Source organism: Sceloporus undulatus, chromosome 1, assembly GCF_019175285.1.
Source record: "Sceloporus undulatus isolate JIND9_A2432 ecotype Alabama chromosome 1, SceUnd_v1.1, whole genome shotgun sequence".
NCBI lineage: Eukaryota > Metazoa > Chordata > Lepidosauria > Squamata > Phrynosomatidae > Sceloporus > Sceloporus undulatus.
Genome location: NC_056522.1, coordinates 184,149,589 through 184,170,594, shown reverse-complemented (window position 1 = coordinate 184,170,594; position 21,006 = coordinate 184,149,589). Strand labels below are relative to the sequence as shown.

At 40.2% G+C, this 21,006-nt stretch overlaps 1 protein-coding gene across 7 annotated transcripts in view; it reads left to right on the top strand.

Moving 5' to 3' along the window:
* The window catches only part of LOC121918977, a 44,967-nt gene that overhangs the window by 9,571 nt on the left and 14,390 nt on the right, over nucleotides 1-21,006 (top strand). For 6 of the 7 annotated variants that reach the window (XR_006101359.1, XM_042445117.1, XM_042445116.1 and 3 more), the window contains exon 1: nucleotides 8,546-9,140. The exons of the other annotated variant lie outside the window; for it this stretch is intronic. Coding sequence is in view for 5 of the 6 variants with exons in the window: in XM_042445117.1 (XP_042301051.1) it covers nucleotides 8,729-9,140 (412 nt within the window). In the remaining variant the exon portion in view is untranslated. Of the gene's footprint in view, nucleotides 1-8,545; nucleotides 9,141-21,006 lie in introns of those variants that run through there. 7 annotated transcript variants of the gene reach the window in all.

Below are 21,006 nucleotides of genomic sequence, written 5' to 3'. Positions count from 1 at the left end.
TTTTACAGCCATCTGTGCCCCCAGTATCTCCCAAATAAAGCAGCCACCTCACTTCCCAATGGTTAGTAGGTCTGGCCAAGGTGAGAGGGGGGAATGCATATTAAGACCATGTACATAACTAGAAATCCTCATATTTCCCCCCACTCTAACTTTGTTTTCAGACTTTTCCATTTGATGCCACGCTATGTTTCCACATATATACCATTTTCTTTGAGAGAAAGTTATGTAATAGACATAAGAAAGAAGTCAAGATACTCAGTTCAACAGAGGCTTAATAGAAACTGTTCTATGAACTGAGGAGCTCAACCTCCTTCCGGTGTCATTTCCACATATGTTGTTACTCATAGGCGTTCACATTAAGATCACTTCCACATTATCTATAATAAAAATAGAATAAAAATGAATGACAAAATTATAAATAATAGAAAATAATAGAAAAGAATGAGATTTTTTTTTACTAATATTAGATCAAATGCTGGAATAGTTAGAAGCAAACAGAAATACTCTCCTTTTGAGATACTATACAAGTGTGAAGCTTTTAAAAAATACTTGGGATTCTGTAAATTATTGAACAAAAAATTCAATGGGAGGGTGCTGTTGCAACATAAATAATGAAGAAACTTATGACATCATGAAGACTAAGCAGTTTTATTTGGAATATATTTGAGTTGGCCTTCATAAGCTCTTGTGTGTTTGCATTTGATGAATTGGCTGCAAACCACAAAAGACTTGTAAAATCAATTTTTTGTGGGTTTTCTTTGGGTTATGAGGCTGTGTTCTAGAAGAATTTATTCCTGACGTTTCGCCAGCAGCTGTGGCTGGCATCTTCAGAGAATGCTGGAATGGAAGAGAGTGGGGTATATATACTGTTGGTTGAGAGGAGGTGATTTGCATGTTAATCTGTGTATTGTTCTGTTGTTGAATGGTAAGGCCTACAGGGTGTCCATTAACTTTGTCTTCTGGGAATCCCCCTCACTCTGGTTGTTTTCATTTGCTTTTGCTGGGTCCTGATGTTGATGTTTGGTGACCCAGTCTGCAGCCAGAAAAATCAGCAGTAGCAGAACATGTTATAAAAACATCCTGGGCATAAAGTGCTGTTTGAAGACACAGAAATTCTGGACCATGCCAACAACTATCAGGTCAGAATGCACAGGGAAGTCATTGAAATCCATAAACACCTGGACAACTTCAACAGGAAAGAAGAAACCCTTAAAGTAAACAAGGGCCTGTTACAGACTGCCAAAATAAAGCTGCTTCGGGTCTCTTTGGAGGTATGCTATTTAAATGATGCACGGGTCTTAAGAGTTCGGAGGTCGCGCCAAAGCCACACTCCATTCCTAAGCACTGGAGGGCAGCTTTGGTGCAGCTTTCGGATTCTTGGGATGTATGCATCATTTAAACAGCATACCTCCAAAGAGACCCGAAGCAGCTTTATTTTGGCAGTCTGTAACAGGCCCAAGTTTGGCTGCCAGTCCTGAAAAACACTAAAATCAGGACCCAGAAAATGCAAATGAAAACCACCAGGGTGAGAGGGATTCCCAGCAGACAATTGATCATTAAGTAAATGGACAGACACCCTGTAGGCCTTGCCATTCAACAACAGAACAATACACAGATTAACATGTAAATCACTTCCTCTCAACCAACAGTGTATATACCCCACACTCTTCCATTCGAGCATTCTCCGAAGATGCCAGCAACAGCTGATGGTGAAACGTCGGGAATGAACTCTTCTAAACACTGTCTCATAACCTGAAAATCCCACAAAAAACTATGGATGCTGGCCATGAAAGCCTTGGACTTCACACTTGTAAAATTATTGAATTGACTGTTTTCAATCAGGAAAGCCAGAAAATAAACACGCAAACAAGATGAAAGCAAACAAGAAAAAAAAATAGGAAAGTTGGGCATAGGGTGTGCAGGTTGGGATGGTATTATACAGTCAAAAAGGTAGATTTAGCAGGTCACAGTGGTTGTCCTTTGGAGGCATGATGGTTTTAGTCACAGAACTCCATAAAATTTAGTATAAGTTATTCTATTTTTACAAGACATTCATTTTTTATATGCAATATTTGTTTTTCAGGGATGAATTCTATTTCTTATTTCTTTTGTACATTTATATTCTACCCTAGAGTAGACAGCAAGTATGGTGTAGTGGTTTAAATATTGGACTAGGTCTCTTAGAGGCCAGGGTTTGAATCCCCACTCAGCCATGGAAACCCCTGTGAGACCTTCAGCAAGTGACATGCTAGCAGCCTAAGAGGCAGACAAAGACAACCTCCTCTGAATCAATACTGTTGGGAAAGCCCTATGATAGTCACTGTAAGTCAAACTCAATTTGAAAGTACATAACTGCAACAGCAAAATCAACCCTAGATTTTGTTAGGCAGTTATGCCTTTTTTGGTTAGAGGGTAGGATTATTATGAATGTGCCATGCATCTAGACCTTAATGGAAAATGTACACCTGGGACTACAACTCAGTACCCAATGGTCATACTTACTGAGAACCTTTGGAAGCTGTGATCCAAAACAGTAACAATTCCAAGTTCTAGATCAGTGATGGCAAATGTGGTAGGAGTGTATGGCTTGAGGGATCTATATTATGAAAACCACAATATCCCTACCAGAAATTCATCAAGTCATTGCTTAAAGATTCACTGTTAAAACCATGATGTAGGAAGGGCATATATAACTTGCAAAGCATAGCAAAAAGAACATCATAAGTTAGGAAGTAGCAATGAAGTATCAGTCAAAAGCAGAATTATGCATGCCTAACCATACTCCTTAAAAAAAAAAGCTCAAAAGAAGTAATCTCAAATATCAAAATCATTTTGCTTATTTTACCTGCTCTTTTGAACTGTGAGTCCTTTCCTTTTGCACACAGGTTTCTAACACTGAAGTTGACACACATTGCTGACTTATATTTATAGTCGCTGAGTACATTGATGGGCATGAGCAATTTAATTTCCATTCCATTCTGTTTTTATTCTCTTGGACTTTGAAAGGCTGAGCTTAGATCATTTCTTCCCTATTGTTTGGATTAGAAAGCACATCTGTTTTCATAACGAACAAAAGGGGAAATCTAAGGGAAATGTCCATTTTGAAAATTAGCAATATCCATTTTTGCTTCCCAGTTAATCCGCCTCGGATTAAAGAAGATTTACAGGTGGCTGAAATGTGATTTCTCAAGAAATTGTAATTGTCCTTTCCATCTTGCAGAAGAAACTCTGTTTAATTAAGTTTAGGATTCTTCCTTACTACCTTGACAGATGGACGGTCTATATCAATAGAGGGTTTTTCCCCTCACAATTATCTATCAGTCTGCTAGCACTTTTCCTTTTTCATGATTTATTTGTTGTTTCCGTATTTATGAAAGCATATTAATAATGCTTTTTGTTCCTATAAGAACTCTCAAAGTGGTTTACATATAACAAAAATAGGTGAAAAAAATCCTAAAAACTAAAAAAAAATTGTTCTTATACTAGCATTCAGTTAAGGTCTTTATCACACCAGACTGCTGGTATTCTGGCTGCTCAATAAGAAAAAGCTTACTTCAGGGGCTTTCCAGTAGGCTCAGGCAAAAAGCAAAGTTCTCAGCCTCTCCTAGCTTGTGTGTTCTTCCTCAGTGATAACTTTTGCTGTCTTGGCCACACTCTGATGTTGCGTGGCAGTATTTGTCCCAGTTTTCATCTGTGAAATGTTGGAGGGTATGGGTAATGTGCATCACTTGGCTTACTCTGAAATGTGGCAAGCTGTCCTGACATTTTGGGGACTCTCCTCTTCATTCAGCTAAGTAGGTCCCTGGTCTTCTAGTAGCTGAGTAGGTCCCTGTTTCCTCCTGTTCTGATGTCACCACTGATGGCAGATTCACCGTTGAACAACACTGTGATGGAAAGGGTGAATTGAAAAGTGACACAGAAAAGAGAATTGGTGATGTAGGGGGATACTGCTCTACAGACTGTAGAACGGGGTGGAAATCATGCATCCTTCCAGATATTGATGGACTGCAGCACATCATCCTTGGGTCTTATGGTTAGGGCTGCCTGGGAAACATATGGACCTGAAAACACATGGATGCCCTTAAAGAGAACATAACATAAGACAAGCCCACATGGGTCAAACCAGAGGCCTATCCGATCCAGAATTTTCTTTGAATGGAGGCCAATCGGCTGCCAATGGGGAGCCCATAAGAAGGAGATAAATGTGATAGCACCTGTGAGACAAGAGTTAGTATGTGTGGAGGCCCTGGGGCTGAGTCTGGTCCTTTTAGGGTCTCAGTATGGTCCTTTGAGATAAACTAGATGGCCCTTTCCCTTAATACCATCCTTTAGCAGTTTTCTGGTTTTGTGCAGACTGTTTTCAGTTCCAAAAGGTAGGAACGCCTTTCCTAAGAATTAGTTGTTAGCACTAAGAATTAGTTCCTGGCACCACTGAAAGAGTTCAAACATGCTGTTATCTTCAGCCTCATGCTTTTGTCATTTACCTCACCCACTATCCTTCCTGAATCTTCGTTCGCAAAGCAAAGCCAGAGAGAGAGAGATTGTAGTATGGTCTGGAGTTCTTGTGTCTCTGTCTTGTGTGCCTTCAAGTCACTGCAGACATTTAACAACTCTAAGGCAACCCTATCATGGGATTTTCTTGGCATGATTTGTTCAGAGGAGGTTTGCCATTACCTTCCCCTGAGGCTGAGAGCATGTGACTTGCCCCAGGTCTCCCAGTAGTTTCATGGCTGAGTGGGAATCAAACCCTGGTCTCCAGAGTTATAGACCAAAGCTAAAACCACTAAGCCACACTACCTCTCTACTTGAAACTAATTTCAACCTTCAGGTGGAAAGAGGTTTCATGATGTTGCTATAGCTAAAAGCCATTGATAGATCCCTATCAGGTATCTGTCAAGGAGCTTGTTCAAATTTGCAGAAGGTTATCTTCCCCCAAATGGCCATATCCAAGCCATAATCTCTTGAAACCCTTTGTAGTTGCTAAAGCTGTTGTTACTGATCCAAGGCAGGTTTTGAATGCAAAATTAATTTCTAGGCTACTCATTGTCTTTTGAAGTGTCATTTAACTAGGGTAATGAGGCACTGCAGAATGAGAGAATGCCTTCATTGGACAGTACATAAAACATCTGTCATCTTGGTGGTGACTCTCCCTGAGATAATGAATATTACAAAAACAATTTTTTAAAGTCATAAATTGTAATAAACGTAAATGATTACTCATAAGCACTCATGGATTTCATTCATTCTGTACATCATATATATTTTATATATGGAATCTTTTTTTTCCTTGAAAATATTAACGAGTGAATTTTTTTTTATTTAAAAAAAGCTATGTAGGTTTTCTTTTCTTTTCTTGAATTTACATGTGTGCAGTGCTAAGCATTTCCCCTAAACTTGGCATATGTGTAGAGAAATATGTCCATTAAAAAAAATACTGTAACATCTCCCCTGCCAAATCAGTGTAATCCTCATGACAATGTCATGCCATGTTTGTTGTGTACCTTTCAGGTATAAAAGGAAATGGGGCAGAAAATTTTGGCTGTCTCAAAGGACCTAGAAATATTCTTAGATTTCAAACATGAATCCAGAGCTTGTGAATAGTAGCAATGTGGTGCAAAAACAGATTGAGGGTGAACTTTCCTTGCTATTAATTCTAGTACAATAGTAGAATAGAATCTTGCTATTAATTCTAATAGAAATGGGATTCAACTTTGTGTTGCATATATTTCACCATGGAGCCTCACTTTGGCTTGATTTAAATAACCCATTATACTTTAGTTCCCAGCCACTGAAATCTGTGAGACATACTGAAGAGGACAAGTGACAGCTACTAATGAACATCAATTACATTATTATATAATTTAGAAAGGTTATAATGTAAAAGGGAAACTTTTATTAAATTTATTTTTGATAACTGATTGATATAAATTACACTTTCACCATTGACTTAATCCCAGAATTAAGTGCATTAGTTAAGTTATTAATTAACTTAAGTTATTAATTAGTAAAATAGCTGGCCATGCTAAAGAGAAGCTCATTTCAGATTCCTAGCTGATTCTTTACAAAAGCCTACTTCTCTTTCATTTGTAAAGACTGTCTCTTCATTTTTGTTAATCCCCCAGTTACAATATTTTGTACAAGGGGGAATTACCTTGTTTATTTGACAACATTCAGACTACTGCAAATGGCTCCAGGAATCTTTTATCATTTTCATCCATGCTTACAGTGGCCTGTTGCAGACTGCCAAAATAAAGCTGCTTCGGGTCTCTTTGGAGGCATGCTATTTAAATGATGCATGGGTCCTAAGAGTCCAGAGGTTGCGCCAAAGCCACACTCCATTCCTAAGCACTGGAGCGCCGATTTGGTGCAGCTTCCAGATTCTTAGGATGCATGCATCATTTAAATAGCATGCCTCCAAAGAGACCCGAAGCAGCTTTATTTTGGCAGTCTGTAACAGGCCAGTATGACAGATTCAGTTAATCCCAAGGTTGACCAGCCAGTAGTAAGGGCAGATTGTAAGGGATGGAGGTTTTCTCTGCATTGAGATGACACTTCTGTTTTTATTGTGAACATGTCATATTTTATAGTGGACAAGTCATAGACATCAGTTTCATCAGTTCCAGGAAACTTAATTTTGAAGCTCTTAACATGGAACTTTTGCAGGGATCCACACCAGAGTCAGTATGCTGAAGAAGGGGTCAGGATAAACAGATTAAATTATAAAGGATGGAGAAATGGAAAGCAAAAAAGGGGGTTGGTGAAATGATTTGAAAATTGAGTTTCCTTTCTCTCCTAGGCTCAAGACAGGGAGAAAAAGGAGGTGGGTGGGAAGACTTTTTTCAACTACAGTCTGTAAAAGTGTTAGTGCAGGTTTTTAACTTTAAACAGTCATTTAACATACATATAATAGTTAATTCCCCTTTTTGTAATGTAAATGCAATCAAATTAGTTTTTTTAGAATATTAATGATTAACTAAATTCATTAACTGCTTTCTGCTAACTTTCTTGCCTTGGTTATTAGAGTGTTACAGTACTTACTAAATCCAACATTAATTTGACTGATTCACCTTGTTCGTCACACCGAATATATTTTGCTTTGATTTCAATGGGTCAAATTAAGTAGGACTAAGAAAAAGCCAGAAAAGCCAGAAACAACTTGAAGGTACACAACATCAACAACAAGAACAAAATGACATTTTTGTTTACTGATGCTATCCTATACAGACAAAAAGAACTAGACCAGAAATGGGTAAACCTGATCCCTTGGACTCCATGTGGCCTCACAAGGCACCACAAATTGATTCTTCTTAGAGAAACATATTTTAAAATAAAAAATGCTTCCTAAGATTGCCCTTGGGGTGAGGAACAGCCTTGCCATCTTCCTCCAACTGGCTAGCCTTTATAGGCCATGAGCAGACTGTAAAGATAACAGCATTCTGCCATACTTGCATTTTCCCATCAAGTGGGCTGCAGAGGCCTATTGTTCTGAAACTGGAGGGACCCATGGCTACAGAGCTGCCCTTACCTCCTCGCCACTCCGTTACCTGGCCCTCTGTTCTTATGCCAGGCAGTTTTTTGCACATGCATCTCGCTTTATCATCTAGAGTGTCTACCACCACTGTGGTTCGCTTGCTCTGAAGTCAGAACATGACACCCAGAAACATGGCTGGACACCTCATTCTCACCTGAGTGAGTGACCCAAAGTGACAGCAGACACCACTGGGTGGCACAGCGGGATGATCATGTGAACAGCCACAAAGCATCAGAATGGAGTGATCTAGATCTTCCTGAAAGATCCAGCACAAACAGGGACATTTTTAAAAATACATTTAAAGATGGGTATGCTAAGGGTTTGGCGCTGAATAGGATGGATGTTGTCTGGTTTGTTCATGCCAGATAAGAGGATTGGGTCCTACATCATCCAAACTCCCAAATGAGCAGAGAGGCAGAGGGCATTTATTTGGCCCATGTAGACAGGGCCTAGGTCTCTCTATGAGTGATGCAGATGCTAGTTACTGTTGAGCTATGCCAGTTTTCCAAAATACACACACCCTTTGGTTGCACTACTCTGGGTTGTCCTTTTAAAATAAGGAGATTTTAGATTTTACCACTTGAAGTGCTCTGAGAATTCAGTCTGCTGGCAATAGAGATGAAAGAGGACAAATCCAAGAATTTGTTCTCAGAATATGACAAACAAGGGTCAGGCACACAGCTCTGGAAAAAATGTGTAACAACTACAAGCCTTGAAATCCAAGTCACGGTTGGGTGAAAATATTTCTGAAGTTCATTTTGATAAGAATGCATCAACAGTTGCAAAATCTGAATGAGAAACTGACAGTTTTGTCAATCCCTAATCCCTATAAGGATATTTTCAATGAAAAGCAGTCTCCCTCTGTCTCTCTCTCTAGACTCAACCTGCTTGCATATTAATTTTACTCATTTTCACAATCGGTAGCAATGACCAATAGATGGTGCTCCAGTATCATGAGCCTGTCTGACTCTCTGCACACTTCCTTGGAAATGCTTGTTGCTTCTTGAACAAAGGCAATGATTCATCTTCTGAGAATTTCAGCTGTGTCTTGCCTTTGCTTATTTCACAATACTGAGTGGCTTTTTAATGACATGATTGCATACACTGCAAGCACCTCCCAGAAGGTTTCTCTCTGGACTTGTGAGGAAAGGAACAGAGGTTAAAAGAAAAAGGACAAAAAACCTCCTTGGGGGAACAATGGCGAGTTACATCCACCAGCTCTTCATTGTGGCTGCTGATTTAACATTTGCTTCGGCTGCCTCCTGTGTCCTTTACGGACTTGTCTGCGTGTGTCTTGGCAGTCTCATCAGCTTGGCAATCTTCCTCTGCTCCTTTGGGGCTGTAAAGAATGTGAAGAGAGCAATTGACCAGATTGGGAATGCGATCCTGATGATGGTTGCTAAAAGTACCCTTGGAGGCTTGCTTTTGAAGAAACTAGACCCAGTGAGGTTTGGAGTGCAGGAAGTGTACCATCTCCCAGAAGGAGACAAGGATCCTGATCCAGAGAAGGAGTGTTCTTCAAAAACCAAGGTGGCACAATTGCCAGAGGCAGAGGAGAAATATCAGAAGGTGATGCATGCCCGGACTGAGAGCCAGCTCTCTCTGAAAGGTACTTTCTCAAGTGGCTCAAGCTGTTTCTCTGGCCTGTGGTCTTGAGCTTGGAGAAGTGTCTTAATATTACCCTGCCGCTATAGCCACAGTCTAGCTCTTAGCATTTTTGGAGCATGACTCTGAGGATCCCCCAAGGATCCTGAGAATTCTGGGAGTCACAGTCCAAAAAGTTCCTTTGCCATGTGATGCTTACTCCTACTGACTTTTATAGAGTCACATTGGCTGCAGTTGGCACTTCAGTTGAAGCTGTGCATCTCCTAGACCTTATCCTTTAATTATTTTTGTCCCCCCCCTCCCCAGTTATAAATACATTGTTATATTCCCCTGAGTGACTAGATATGAAAGTCCAGAACTGGATATTAAATGATGTATTCTTTCCCATTCCATATTATATAGAGCTAGTGGAGAGTTACACAGGCATTGGGGTGCTAAAAATCTAGTCCCCTCCTGAGCTATGAAAATCACAAGGTCACCTTGGACCAGTCACTCACACCCTCTTTCTTTCTTTCTCTCTCTCTCTCTCTCTCTCTCTCTCTCTTTCTTTCTTTCTTTCTTTCTTTCTCAGTCTGACCTTCCTCACAGTGTTGTTGCTGTGGGGATAATATGGAGAGGATGTACTCTGCCTTGAGCTCACTGGATGAAAACTGGCATATCAGTCTAACAAACTAACAAGCTAATAAGTATTATATATGAAAAGAGGTAGAGGACACAAGGCATTATTATTATTATTATTATTATTATTATTATCATCATCATCATCATCATCATCATCATCTTATATCCTGCCTTTCTCCTAACATAGGGACTCAAGGCAATGAACATGTAGTTTAAAATAATACAATTTAAAAGCAACACAAAAGCATTAAAATGTATACATATAAAATTTTCGAAACAATGAAATAATTTTAAAAGTTAAAACAATTATGCATTTAAATTTAAAATGTATTTAAAAACTCTATACAAACCTTAAAATCTGAATTACACAGCATTTATAGCCCAGCCCTTGTCAGTTGGAAAAAACCCGATGACATCAAAAATATTTTATCTGCCACTGAAAGGAGAGCAGGGCTCTAGAGAGGGAATTCCAGAACCTGGGAGCAGCCACCGAGAAGCCCCTCTCTCTTGTTCCCATCAAACAAGCCTGAGAGGGTGGTGGGACTGAGAGAAGGGCCTCTCCAGATGAGCTAAGCACTCTAGTGGGCTCCTAAAGGGAGATGTGGTCCTTCAATTAACCTGGATCCAAGCCATATAAGGTTTTATAGGTCAAAACCAACATATTTTATTGTGCCTGGAAATGAACTGGCAGCCAATGGAGCTGTTGCAACAAGGGAATTGTGTGCTGCCTGTAGTCAGCTCCAGTTAACAACCGGCTGCAGCTCTTTCGGCCAGATGACATTTCTGAACATTTTTCAAAGGCAGCCCCACATAGTAATCCATTACAGTAATCCAAATGGGATGTAAGCAAGGCATGTACCACCATGGCCAGATCACCAGGAATGGGAGCAGTTGGTACACTAGCATTAACTGTACAAAAGTGATCCTGGTCACTGCCAAAACTGGGTTCTCCAGCTTAGAGCTGAATCCAGAAGTACCCCCAAACTACAAACCTGTGTTTTCAGGTTGAGTGTAACCCTATCTAATATAGGCTGAAAGCCTATTCCTGGATCTGTCTTTCAACTGATCAGGAGCACCTGTCTTATCTGGATTAAGCTTCAATTTGTTTGCCCTCATCCAGTCCATCACAACTGCCAGGCACCAGTTTAGGACAGGAACATCTTCCTTGGAATTAGGTGGAAAGGAATCATAGAGCTGGGTATCATCAGCATACTGGTGACACCTTACTCCAAACCTCTGGGCAATCTCTCCTAGCGGTTTCATTTAGAAGTTAAAAAGCACAGGGGACAAGACTGAGGGACGACGCCACAGGCCAATGGCCAAGGAATTAATTGTACAGGATTCCCCCAGCACCACCTTCTGAGAGGGTCCCTCCAAAAAAGAATGGAGCCACATTAGGGCAGTACCCCCAAGCTCCATCCTGAAGAAGCAGCTCAGAAGGATACCATGGTCAATGGTACCAAAAGCCACTGAGAGATCCAGTAGAATCAACAGGGTGCACTCCCCCTGTCCAGTTCCCTGCGTAGGTCATCAATAAAAGTGGCCAAAGTTGTTTCTGTCCCATAACCAGGCCTGAAAGCAGACTGACATGGATCTAGATAATCACCAATGATGTGGCTGACTTGCTCAAGCTAAGCAGTTTTGTATCGGGCTGAAGTCTTGACTTGATGAATTTCTACTTCATTTCTATAATGGAAGAACATATAATGGAGGAACTATAATACAAAATAATACAAAAATCAGAGAACATCCAATAGAAGCCACAAATGAAAGACAAGTCTCAGAATGGTGTAAACATATGTGTTTAAAAAAAACCCCTTCAGTAGAACTGACAAGTGAAAGAAACACATATCAAGATGGTGTCAGGTGATGCAACAATAAAGCATCAGTTCATAGCCATGGAATATGGAATTGAATGTGTGTGTGTCAAGGGCACACAACACTAGACAAAGCAAGGCTGAGGCTGACCCTCAAAAATGATCTGACAAGACACCCATATCATTAAGCCTCCTCACAAATTATCAGTCGGGAGTATACTAAATGACCAAGCACTGAGAAATATTAAGATGGGTTTGTTGTTAAGCCTGCCCAGGAATAATAAAAGCTGCTTTCAATTTCTCCTGTAGACATAAACATGGGAATAAGCTACACCTGGGTACACGGAGTCCCCTTCTAAATACATATTCTGCTTGTAAGAGTCCTTGTATTTAAGGATCACTGAATGATAACAGATGGGGAAAGTAATTATCTGCAAGGAGGCAAAATTAATAACAACCTGCCTGCCAAAGCTGAGTCCCTCTACCTTAAAACCATTCTTATCTTAAGCTATAACTCCTATTTATTCTTAAAAGCAGTGCTTGCAAAACAGTGTTGGGGAAAGTGCATGCGTGTGTGTGTGTTTTCTGTTTGATGCAAAGTTTCAGTAAGATAGTTTTTTTCTTGCTGGCGTTAGTTTTGTGCTTATTATTTGAAAAATGTAGTCTGAATTGTTGCAGTTGATGCTTCATGTACCATGCTTATTGACTCAGAAAGACTTATCTCTTCTGACATCACTGGTGGACCCCCTAAGGTCTCAGACTTTGGCCCTGAAATCATAGGGTCAGGGATGCTACTCTGTGGGCAACCCTGCACACACAAGATTCCAGTAGCTGCAATGAGCACATGGTACCTCTTGTGTGTTCTTGTATGTCTGTGCACTTTTAGCATGGTAGGCTTGATGTTGACATACTTGCGAAAAAGTCTGATTTACACTGGAATACACAATACAATGTAGTTTGTACAATGTGGCTCAATAAGTTCAGTTTTTCACAGTCCATGCCCCCTGACAGTCTGCTTGTGCATGAGAGAATAACTGCATCTGTTTAAAGCCCATTTTATATCCATTTTCATAGTGGTATATGAATCTACTTATTTCCTTCAATGCAGCTGAGGCTCAGCTGGTTTGGTGAGTGCATGTTTGTCAATTGAGAAGAGAAGAGAGATCTTTCTGTGCAACATGATTGCAACATGGGGTATGTTAGCACTCCCACTCTTATCCGCCCTCCTGAATCCTGGTCCAGGTTTTGATCATTTGCTTTTAAAATCATGGCCTGGGCTTGTGGCTCTGAGTAAAATAGGACAGAATACTATGAATGAGTTTTAATATTGTCAAATGAGATCAGAATGGCATTGCTGTAAAACTGGGTCAGGATATGCTAAGATCAAAAGTGTGCAGAGTTCTTATTACTATTTACTGGCATTGACACAAATGTTCAATGAGTCTGAACATAAAATGAAATGAGAACCCCACAGTGGAGCACAGCATGCTTGTTTCATAAAGCAGCTTAGCTTATCATGCAGAAACTGATTTTTATATATATATTTAGGATGAAGAAATACACAAATAACACCAAAACAATTTCCAAGCAAGCTAAAAAGATGAAACTTCACATTTATAGTGTGATTAATTCTTTAGCAGGCCATCATATTCAAAACATTATTTTCATCATACAATTTTGCACTATTCCTGTGTAGAAGGGTGGCAGCAGCCAAATCATTCAGTTATTTAAAACCTGGAGGAATTTAGTTTCCAACAGATTTCAACCCAAAATTATGTTCGAAGGATTTAGCACCAACGAAACCTGGGGTGGGGGGGATTCACTTCAGTTCAGGAAACAAGATTACTCAAAACTTCAATGCAATTTTTTAATGAATGACAGTGGTGGAAGAAAAAGCTTCCCTTTGCTTTGACAATTTGTCTAGCTGCATATTGTATATTCCGACTGGCTGTGTCTTTCCAGGGTCTCAGCAGGGATACAAAAAAAAAAAAATCTCTAAATCTCGATTTGTTGCATTATTCAACTCTTATGTAGAGTCTCCTTTGGAGGGTTTTAAACAGAGGCTGGATGGCCATCTGTCAGGAATGGTTTTATTGTTTATTCTTGAATGGCAGGGGGTTGGACTGGATGGTCCTTGTGGTCTCTTCCAGTTCTATGATTTCAATCTTCTTGTCCTTGTATTAGGTTGTGAGATTTTTGGACATATTTTGATTGATCCTAGGGAACATCTGAATTCATAGTGGGTGCTATGATCTCTCCCGTACTCCTTATTTTTGGCATTAGGAGCTTGTGCTAAAAAATGTTCTCTTTTTGCTTTAGAAGAGTACTGTATTTAGATGACACTCTTGTGTCTTTACAGAAGCATAACATGAACTGAATGAAACTGTGTTTTTCCAGAGAACTCTAGGCAGTATTATATACACTCCCTTCTGTTCAAACTAGTTTTGCAGGTTTTCTGTAACATTTTGAAATCTTGCATCCCCAACAATCTGACTTGTACATAAATGGTAATAAGGCTTGTAAACCTTCAAGGTGCCAGTTCCCATCTGAGCTTGGAAGCTAAGCAGGGTCATGCTTGGTTAATACTTGGATGAATAAATGCCAAGGAATACCAGATGCTGTAGGCTGTATTTCAGAGGAAGGAACTGCCAAAATCACCTGATGTTTCCTTGCCTAAGACAATTTTTTTGAAATTCATGAGGTTACCATAAGTTGACAGATGACTTGAACGCACACACACACACACCACATACACACATACACATGGTACGGGCTCCACTTGAAACCAGTTTGCTCAACAAAATTCCTGTTGAGTTTCTTCTTAGTAGATCTCTGCATTAGATAAGCCAGGGGTTATCTCTGAATCCCCAAGCATTCTTTGATTATATGATATTGGTAACTGACACCCAATATATTTTGAAATTTGACAGATGATCACTTGATTTTATCTGGTAGTTAACATGCAATTGTACTGACATGCAATGATGCAGTGAAATAGTAAAATTGATGCTATTTTTACAGGAGGGTAAAATTGGGGGTGCATATCTATGCATTCATTTGTGGTATAGATAGCAAGGGGCATATACAGATCTATATAAATAAAAATGTAAATGTTCGTTTGTTCAAAATCTTAAATCTCTGAAAGTTCTTCACCGATTGCTTTGAAATTTTGACACAATGTACCATTCAAATACACACATGTTTTAATATACAAATAGCTACTATTATGTAGATGTCACACCTGTGACAGGTAAAAATATGTTTTTAAAAAAACAGTGCCATCTATTGGCCGTAACAGCAACACACGCTACTCTAAATATTCGATTGGCATTTGCAATCACCTTCAACAAAACTCAGGGCCAATCTTTAGAACTGTGCGGTTTAGATCTAGACACAGATTGCTTCTCACATGGACAATTATATGATGCGTGTTCTAGAGTTGGCAAACCAGACAACCTCTATATCTACACAGACAGTGGAACAACAAAAATATTGTATACCCACAAGCATTGTGAAATTAAATATTTCAGAAACGTGCACTTTCTCTTTTCTTTCTTTTCCATTTAACCAGACTGAGTCACAGCAACACCTGGCTGGGTACAGCTAGTCTTTAAATAAAAAGGAACATAGCCAAGGTTTTTTAAAAACTTTATACCAAAAATACTGTCTACAACAACTATTGTTTTCCTCTGCTGAAAACCTTTCTAAGTTTACCAATGCTAGTTTAAATCTAGTGGTATGGTACTAAAGGGGAAGCTCCACATACTTTATGGCAGGGTAGGGACCTAGTGACCCTCCAGATGTTGCTGAAAAATGAAGATCCCATCATCCCTCTCCATTGGCTATGCTGGGTAGAGTTCACAGGAGCTGCATCCCAACACCACATGATAGGACAGCTGTTTCCTTTGGGCCATGTTCCTATGGGGATGATCTCTTAGAGGTCATGCTATAAATGCCAAAATAAATGGGGCTCTCTCTTCTCTCTCTCCTTCTCCAATACCACCTCTTCTTTCTCTATTACTATCTCTGCCCCATCCAGTGAACTGGCTGGAAAAGGATAGATCACTCTTACCAACAGTCTAGACAGATTACTTGGAGAGGGATTTGGACATTAAGATAAGGCCAGATATGGCTGAACATTGTCTACCCTTGCGCTTTTGAAATGACTATATTTTAGATGATGAGAAAATTGAAAGACGCAGAGTCCCCACATTTTGGATCAAACATTAATTAGAATGAAGGCTATAGTCAAGAAATTAGAAGAAGGCTCAGATTGGGAAGGGCAGCTATGAAAGAACTGGATGAAATCTGAAATAGCAAAGATATGACTCTGAACACTAAAGTGAGGATTGTCCAAAACATCCTATTCTCCATCACCATGTATAGACGTGATAGCTGGACAGTGAAGAAGATAGATAAAAAGAAAATCAACTCATTTCAGATGTGGTGCTGCAGAAGATTGCTGAGGACTCCATTGACAGCCAAGAAGAAACAAATGGGTTCTAGAACAGATCATGCCCAAACTCCCCTTAGAAGCCAGGATAACTAAACTGAGGCTATTGTACTTTGGTCACATCATGAGAAGACATGAATAATTAGAAAAAACGATAATGATAGGAAAGATAGAAGGCAGCAGAAAGTGTGAGGGACCACATGCCATATGGATGGACTCAATCAGAGAGGTCATGGGCCTGGGTCTACAGGACCTAAGCAGAGGAGTGAAAGACAGAGGATCTTGGAGAAGTGTCATCCACAGGGTTGCCATGAGGCAGTCAGCTTAAAGGCAGTTACCAAACAGAACTGCCAACATCTGCAAAATGAGTCTTTGATGCTTTCAGGACAGTTCTAGGGCTAATCAGGAATTTGTGATCTCCCGCTAATATTGATTGAACCACTAGGGACCAATAGTGCATTGGCCCCACCTTCAGCCACCCAATATACATTTCACTTTCTTCACTTGAAGAGGGTACTTCTCTACTCAAGCTTTTTACTCTAATGCTCTCACAACTGGCATTAAAATTTATTTCCTATGCATTGACCCAGTTACATAGAAAATCAAAGACTTAATTCAGGGGGAAAAGAAAGCATTCTTCTTGATATTCTCTAATCATTTGGTTGACATTTTGGGAGGTGAAAGCAGTTTGCTTATACAACACTGAATGAATACCTATGAGTTGATGTAATGAAATATAAATGTTTGTAATCAATCAGCTGAAATGATTTTTGGAATGTTTTTAGAACAATTGTTGTTCTAATAGTGCTTCCAATGAACTGTGGTTCTCATGGATATATACACCGAGAAGGAGGGAGGGATAGCATAGTGGTTTCAGTGTTGAACTATGACTCTAGAGACCAGGGTTTGATTTTCTGCTCGACCATGAAGCCCACTAGGTGACCTTGGGCAAGTCACAAGCTCTCAGCCTCAGGAAAGCCAATGGTAAACCTCCTCATAACAAATCTTGCCAAGAAAACCCCATGATAGGGTCACCATACATCAGAAAGTACTTGAAGGCATACAATACGCTTGGCTGCACACACACACACATTACAATTGTGTGTGTGTGCACATTGATGACCCGAGGCTGCACACACACACATTACAAAAACTGGTTCTCTCAGTGCCACTCCATCACTCTAACCTTCTCATCATAGCAAACCCAGCTCCAGCCTTGTTCTCTGCACTTGCCATTGCCTAACTCATCTAACGCATAACACAGTTTGGTAATATTACCTTTTTGAATGTACCAGCCATCATGGCTACTAGAAAGGAAGTCTTGGTCTGATCATTCAAAAAAAAAATTGTCTCCTCATCAAGCTTTTCCTGTATATTTGATTCTTTAGATTGTGCAGAGTTGAGCCCATACCCCCTTGCCCCCTTCAAAACATTTTTACAGTTTTTTTTAACACTGAAAAAGCTTCCATCCCATACCTTCAGGGCTGTGAGGTGGCAATTTCACCAGCTCTCCTACTCTGATCCTCTTTTAGACCTAGGAGAGGACTTTTTACTTCCAGTTATGAAAAAGTTCCCTCTGGATTTAAAATAGCTCACATGTGAATTGTCTTCTTGCAGCCCCTAAGGGGATAGGGAAAGCTTTTATTATATTTTAAGCTATTTAAAATATAGTGTGTTTAGTGGCACAAACATGGAGAGGGATGCCCTTTGCCAACTCCTGCCCTAGACCTTGCAGATGCACCAATTTAGGAACAGGGCTTGAAAAATTTACATGGCAAGTGACCATGCCAACTGGGGGATTCTGGAATCAATGGTCCCATGTTTTGCCACATTGTGATATCATAGCATTACAATTGCTGCTCCTTCATGATTGTCTGTTGCTCTGAACTGTGGGGTCCTTACTTAAGCCTCCTGACTAGAGTTGCCACTTTGAAAACTGGAGAGGGCTTCTATATTTCTAATTGTTGCATTACACAATGTGTTGTTACCTGGTTAGGTGGCAAGCAACACCTGCTTAAATTCCCTCTTTTGCACAGCCATCCAAGCTACAGAAGCTCTCTTCATTTTTCAGTCTGACAGCCTAATCACATTACCTCCTCTTTTCAAATCCCAGCTTCCAACTAAATATTAGCTGACAATAGTGTTGGAACAGATGCGGAGATTGTATCTGAAATCTAAAAGAAGGCCTGTTGCTCTCTTCACACCCACTTTATCACCCTCACAGAAGCTGGGAAGGATCTCAGGTCTAATAATGGAGATGTAACTGCTTTGTCTCCTTAAAACATTAAGACATTTATACATGCTGGAGCAAGTGTGGGCTTTTAATTGCATCTTGGTGCTCCAACCTGGCATTTAATTATAAATCCCTACCCCAGAAACTGATTTTAATTGCAGTGCTCAGTGCAAGAACATATGTGGTGGTGTACTAGTACAGGCATTTCCTGGGCAGACTCAGCTACTCCTTTGCTGCCTGAGACAATTCTACCCCCAACCCAACATCAAGATGCATAGCACCCAAAGTCAGCCAGACCTTTTAAGAACATGAAGCAGAAAATCCTACAAACACCCACTTCTCCCAGTCTCTGGCAATAAAATTGCAATAACTAAACCATTTGGTCTCTCTCTCTCTCTCTCTCTCTCTCTCTCTCTGTTTCTGCATGTGATGCTTTTTACTGACTGTGGTAGTGGGATCCTCCTGCCTAATACCAGAGCCAGTCCTACTAGCATTTTAGCAATGTTTGAGACATTGTTACTGTTAAAGAAACTATGGCACGTTACAGACCACCTGAAAGTGGTGGTCTGCCGCCACCTCCATTTCCGCTGCCAGGAAGCTGCAGCCTCCAAGCGGGGAGGCTTCCCGGCGGCAGAAAAAGAAGTCGCAAAAAGCAGCTTCTTTTCGATCCACGCTTGCGATGCACGAGTGCACAAATGGCACACTCGTGACGTCGCAAGGCAAGGGGGACATGTGGACGCTAAGCGTCCAGCACATAAAAATGGCTGCGCCCATGTGTATAGGGCACCGCCATTTTTACGCCCCGTTACGTGCTAGGGGTGAGGCCGGTATGGACGCTAAGTCCTCGGCCAACCCCTAGCACGTGACGGGGGCAGCGCAAAGGCCTGTGCGGAGTGGGCCTATGGGCCCAAACAGACAGACCAAAATAAAGCTGCTTTGGGTCACTTTGGAGGTATGCTATTTAAGAGTCCAAAAGCCGCGTCAAGGCCACGCTCCAATCCTAAAGACTGGAGTGCAGCTTTGGCGCAGCTTTTGGCCTCTTACAATGCATGTGTCATTTAAACAACATACCTCCAAAGTGACCCAAAGCAGCTTTATTTTGGCCTGTCTGTTCAGGCCCTATGTTTGTCAAGTCAGATCTATCCATGCCCTGAGGCCAAATCTTGATAGCTTGGGATGATCCCTTGTATTGTCACAGGAGGTAGTCCCTCGTGGTGTTATAAAGCAGCTACACATTATGAAGCATGATACTCTAAGCATTAATCACTGAATACTACTGAAATTCAGTATATCACAGAAATTAAAAACAAAACACCAAGTCCAAGAAGATAGATAGAGACAGACAGACAGACAGACAGACAGACTTTATTATGGTCAAATACCAGTAGATCAATGGTTTAAAAAAATACATAAAAAGTAAAATAAGACACATATAAGAAAGTATTTGAAGTTTAAAAGTGGGGAGATAGAAATCTATCCACAAGATTAAAATAATACATTGCTATTACAATAGAAATAGATTCAGTAAAATAGATAAGTAAAATAATAAAAAAAAGTTACGTTCAATCAATAAAGAGAGAGATGACAGCGTACTAGCAGGCATGTCTCTATGTAATCAGCTATCATTGGTTTGTTATACTTTTCCTACAAGAGATAGCAGATGGACAGAATTGTGCTACTTTGTTAGTTATACATGGGTTCCAGTCCGATAGTAGGTATTGTAAATAAAAGGCTTCGGGTCTCCCTGGTTTGCTTGTAAGAACAGGAGTGAATAAATCTTTGCAGGAATCACGGTAAAAGGGACAGTAGAGTAAAACGTGGGTAGCGGTTTCTACACTTCCTGTATTACAGGGCCACAATTGCTCATGTACAGGGATCTTCTTGTATCTGCCTTCCAATAATGCCGCTGGTAATACATATAATCTGGTTAGCGTAAAGATTTTTCTGTATTTGGGGATTGATAAATTCGACAAGTAGCTTGGCGTAGTGAATGGTTCTGTATATCCCCACTAGTTGGAATAACTTGCAGCCCAATTTTGATGGATCTGAAATTCCTCTCCCTTGCCTTGATGACCCGAGGAGCAGAACTAGGCCCTGACCCTAAAGAAAACTTAATATTCATTTCTACAAGACAGAAAAATATTTAACTTACATTTATCTCTCACAGAACATGGTGTGAAGCAGTTTTAGGTGCTTCATCTTGGGCAATGTTTGCTAGTATGAAATCATGGCAATTGTGTCCTAGGAGAAGAGCAGAATATTAATGAATTAAAATAAGGATGGGCAAGTGTAGTGTGTATCCCAGTGGCATCACTAGGGTTGGTGTTGCTGGCTCTCTTTGAACTCATTGCCCATTTCACAAGCCAATTTATAGCATGATCTGAGGACGAGGGACCCAGATGCAGATCAACAATAACATAGCTGCACACCGAAGTAAAAATCCAGATATAGGTATTGGCAATGCACTGACCACTTTCCACACTGAAAAATAACTCACAGACTCAGTTGATTTTATTCAATTCCTTGGAAGTTTTTTATCTTGAGTTGCAATATAATACAAATATTTACAAACTCTCCTCTCCGACTTCCATCAACTTCTCTGTTTGTTGTACAGCAACAATCCAACTTCTACTATCTACTTCAAACCAACAATTCACTCCAATTCACTAATCCATATGTATGGTAATTCATGGCGTTACCCCACATCATTGATTTCCTCCCATACCACACCATCCGGAATACTTAG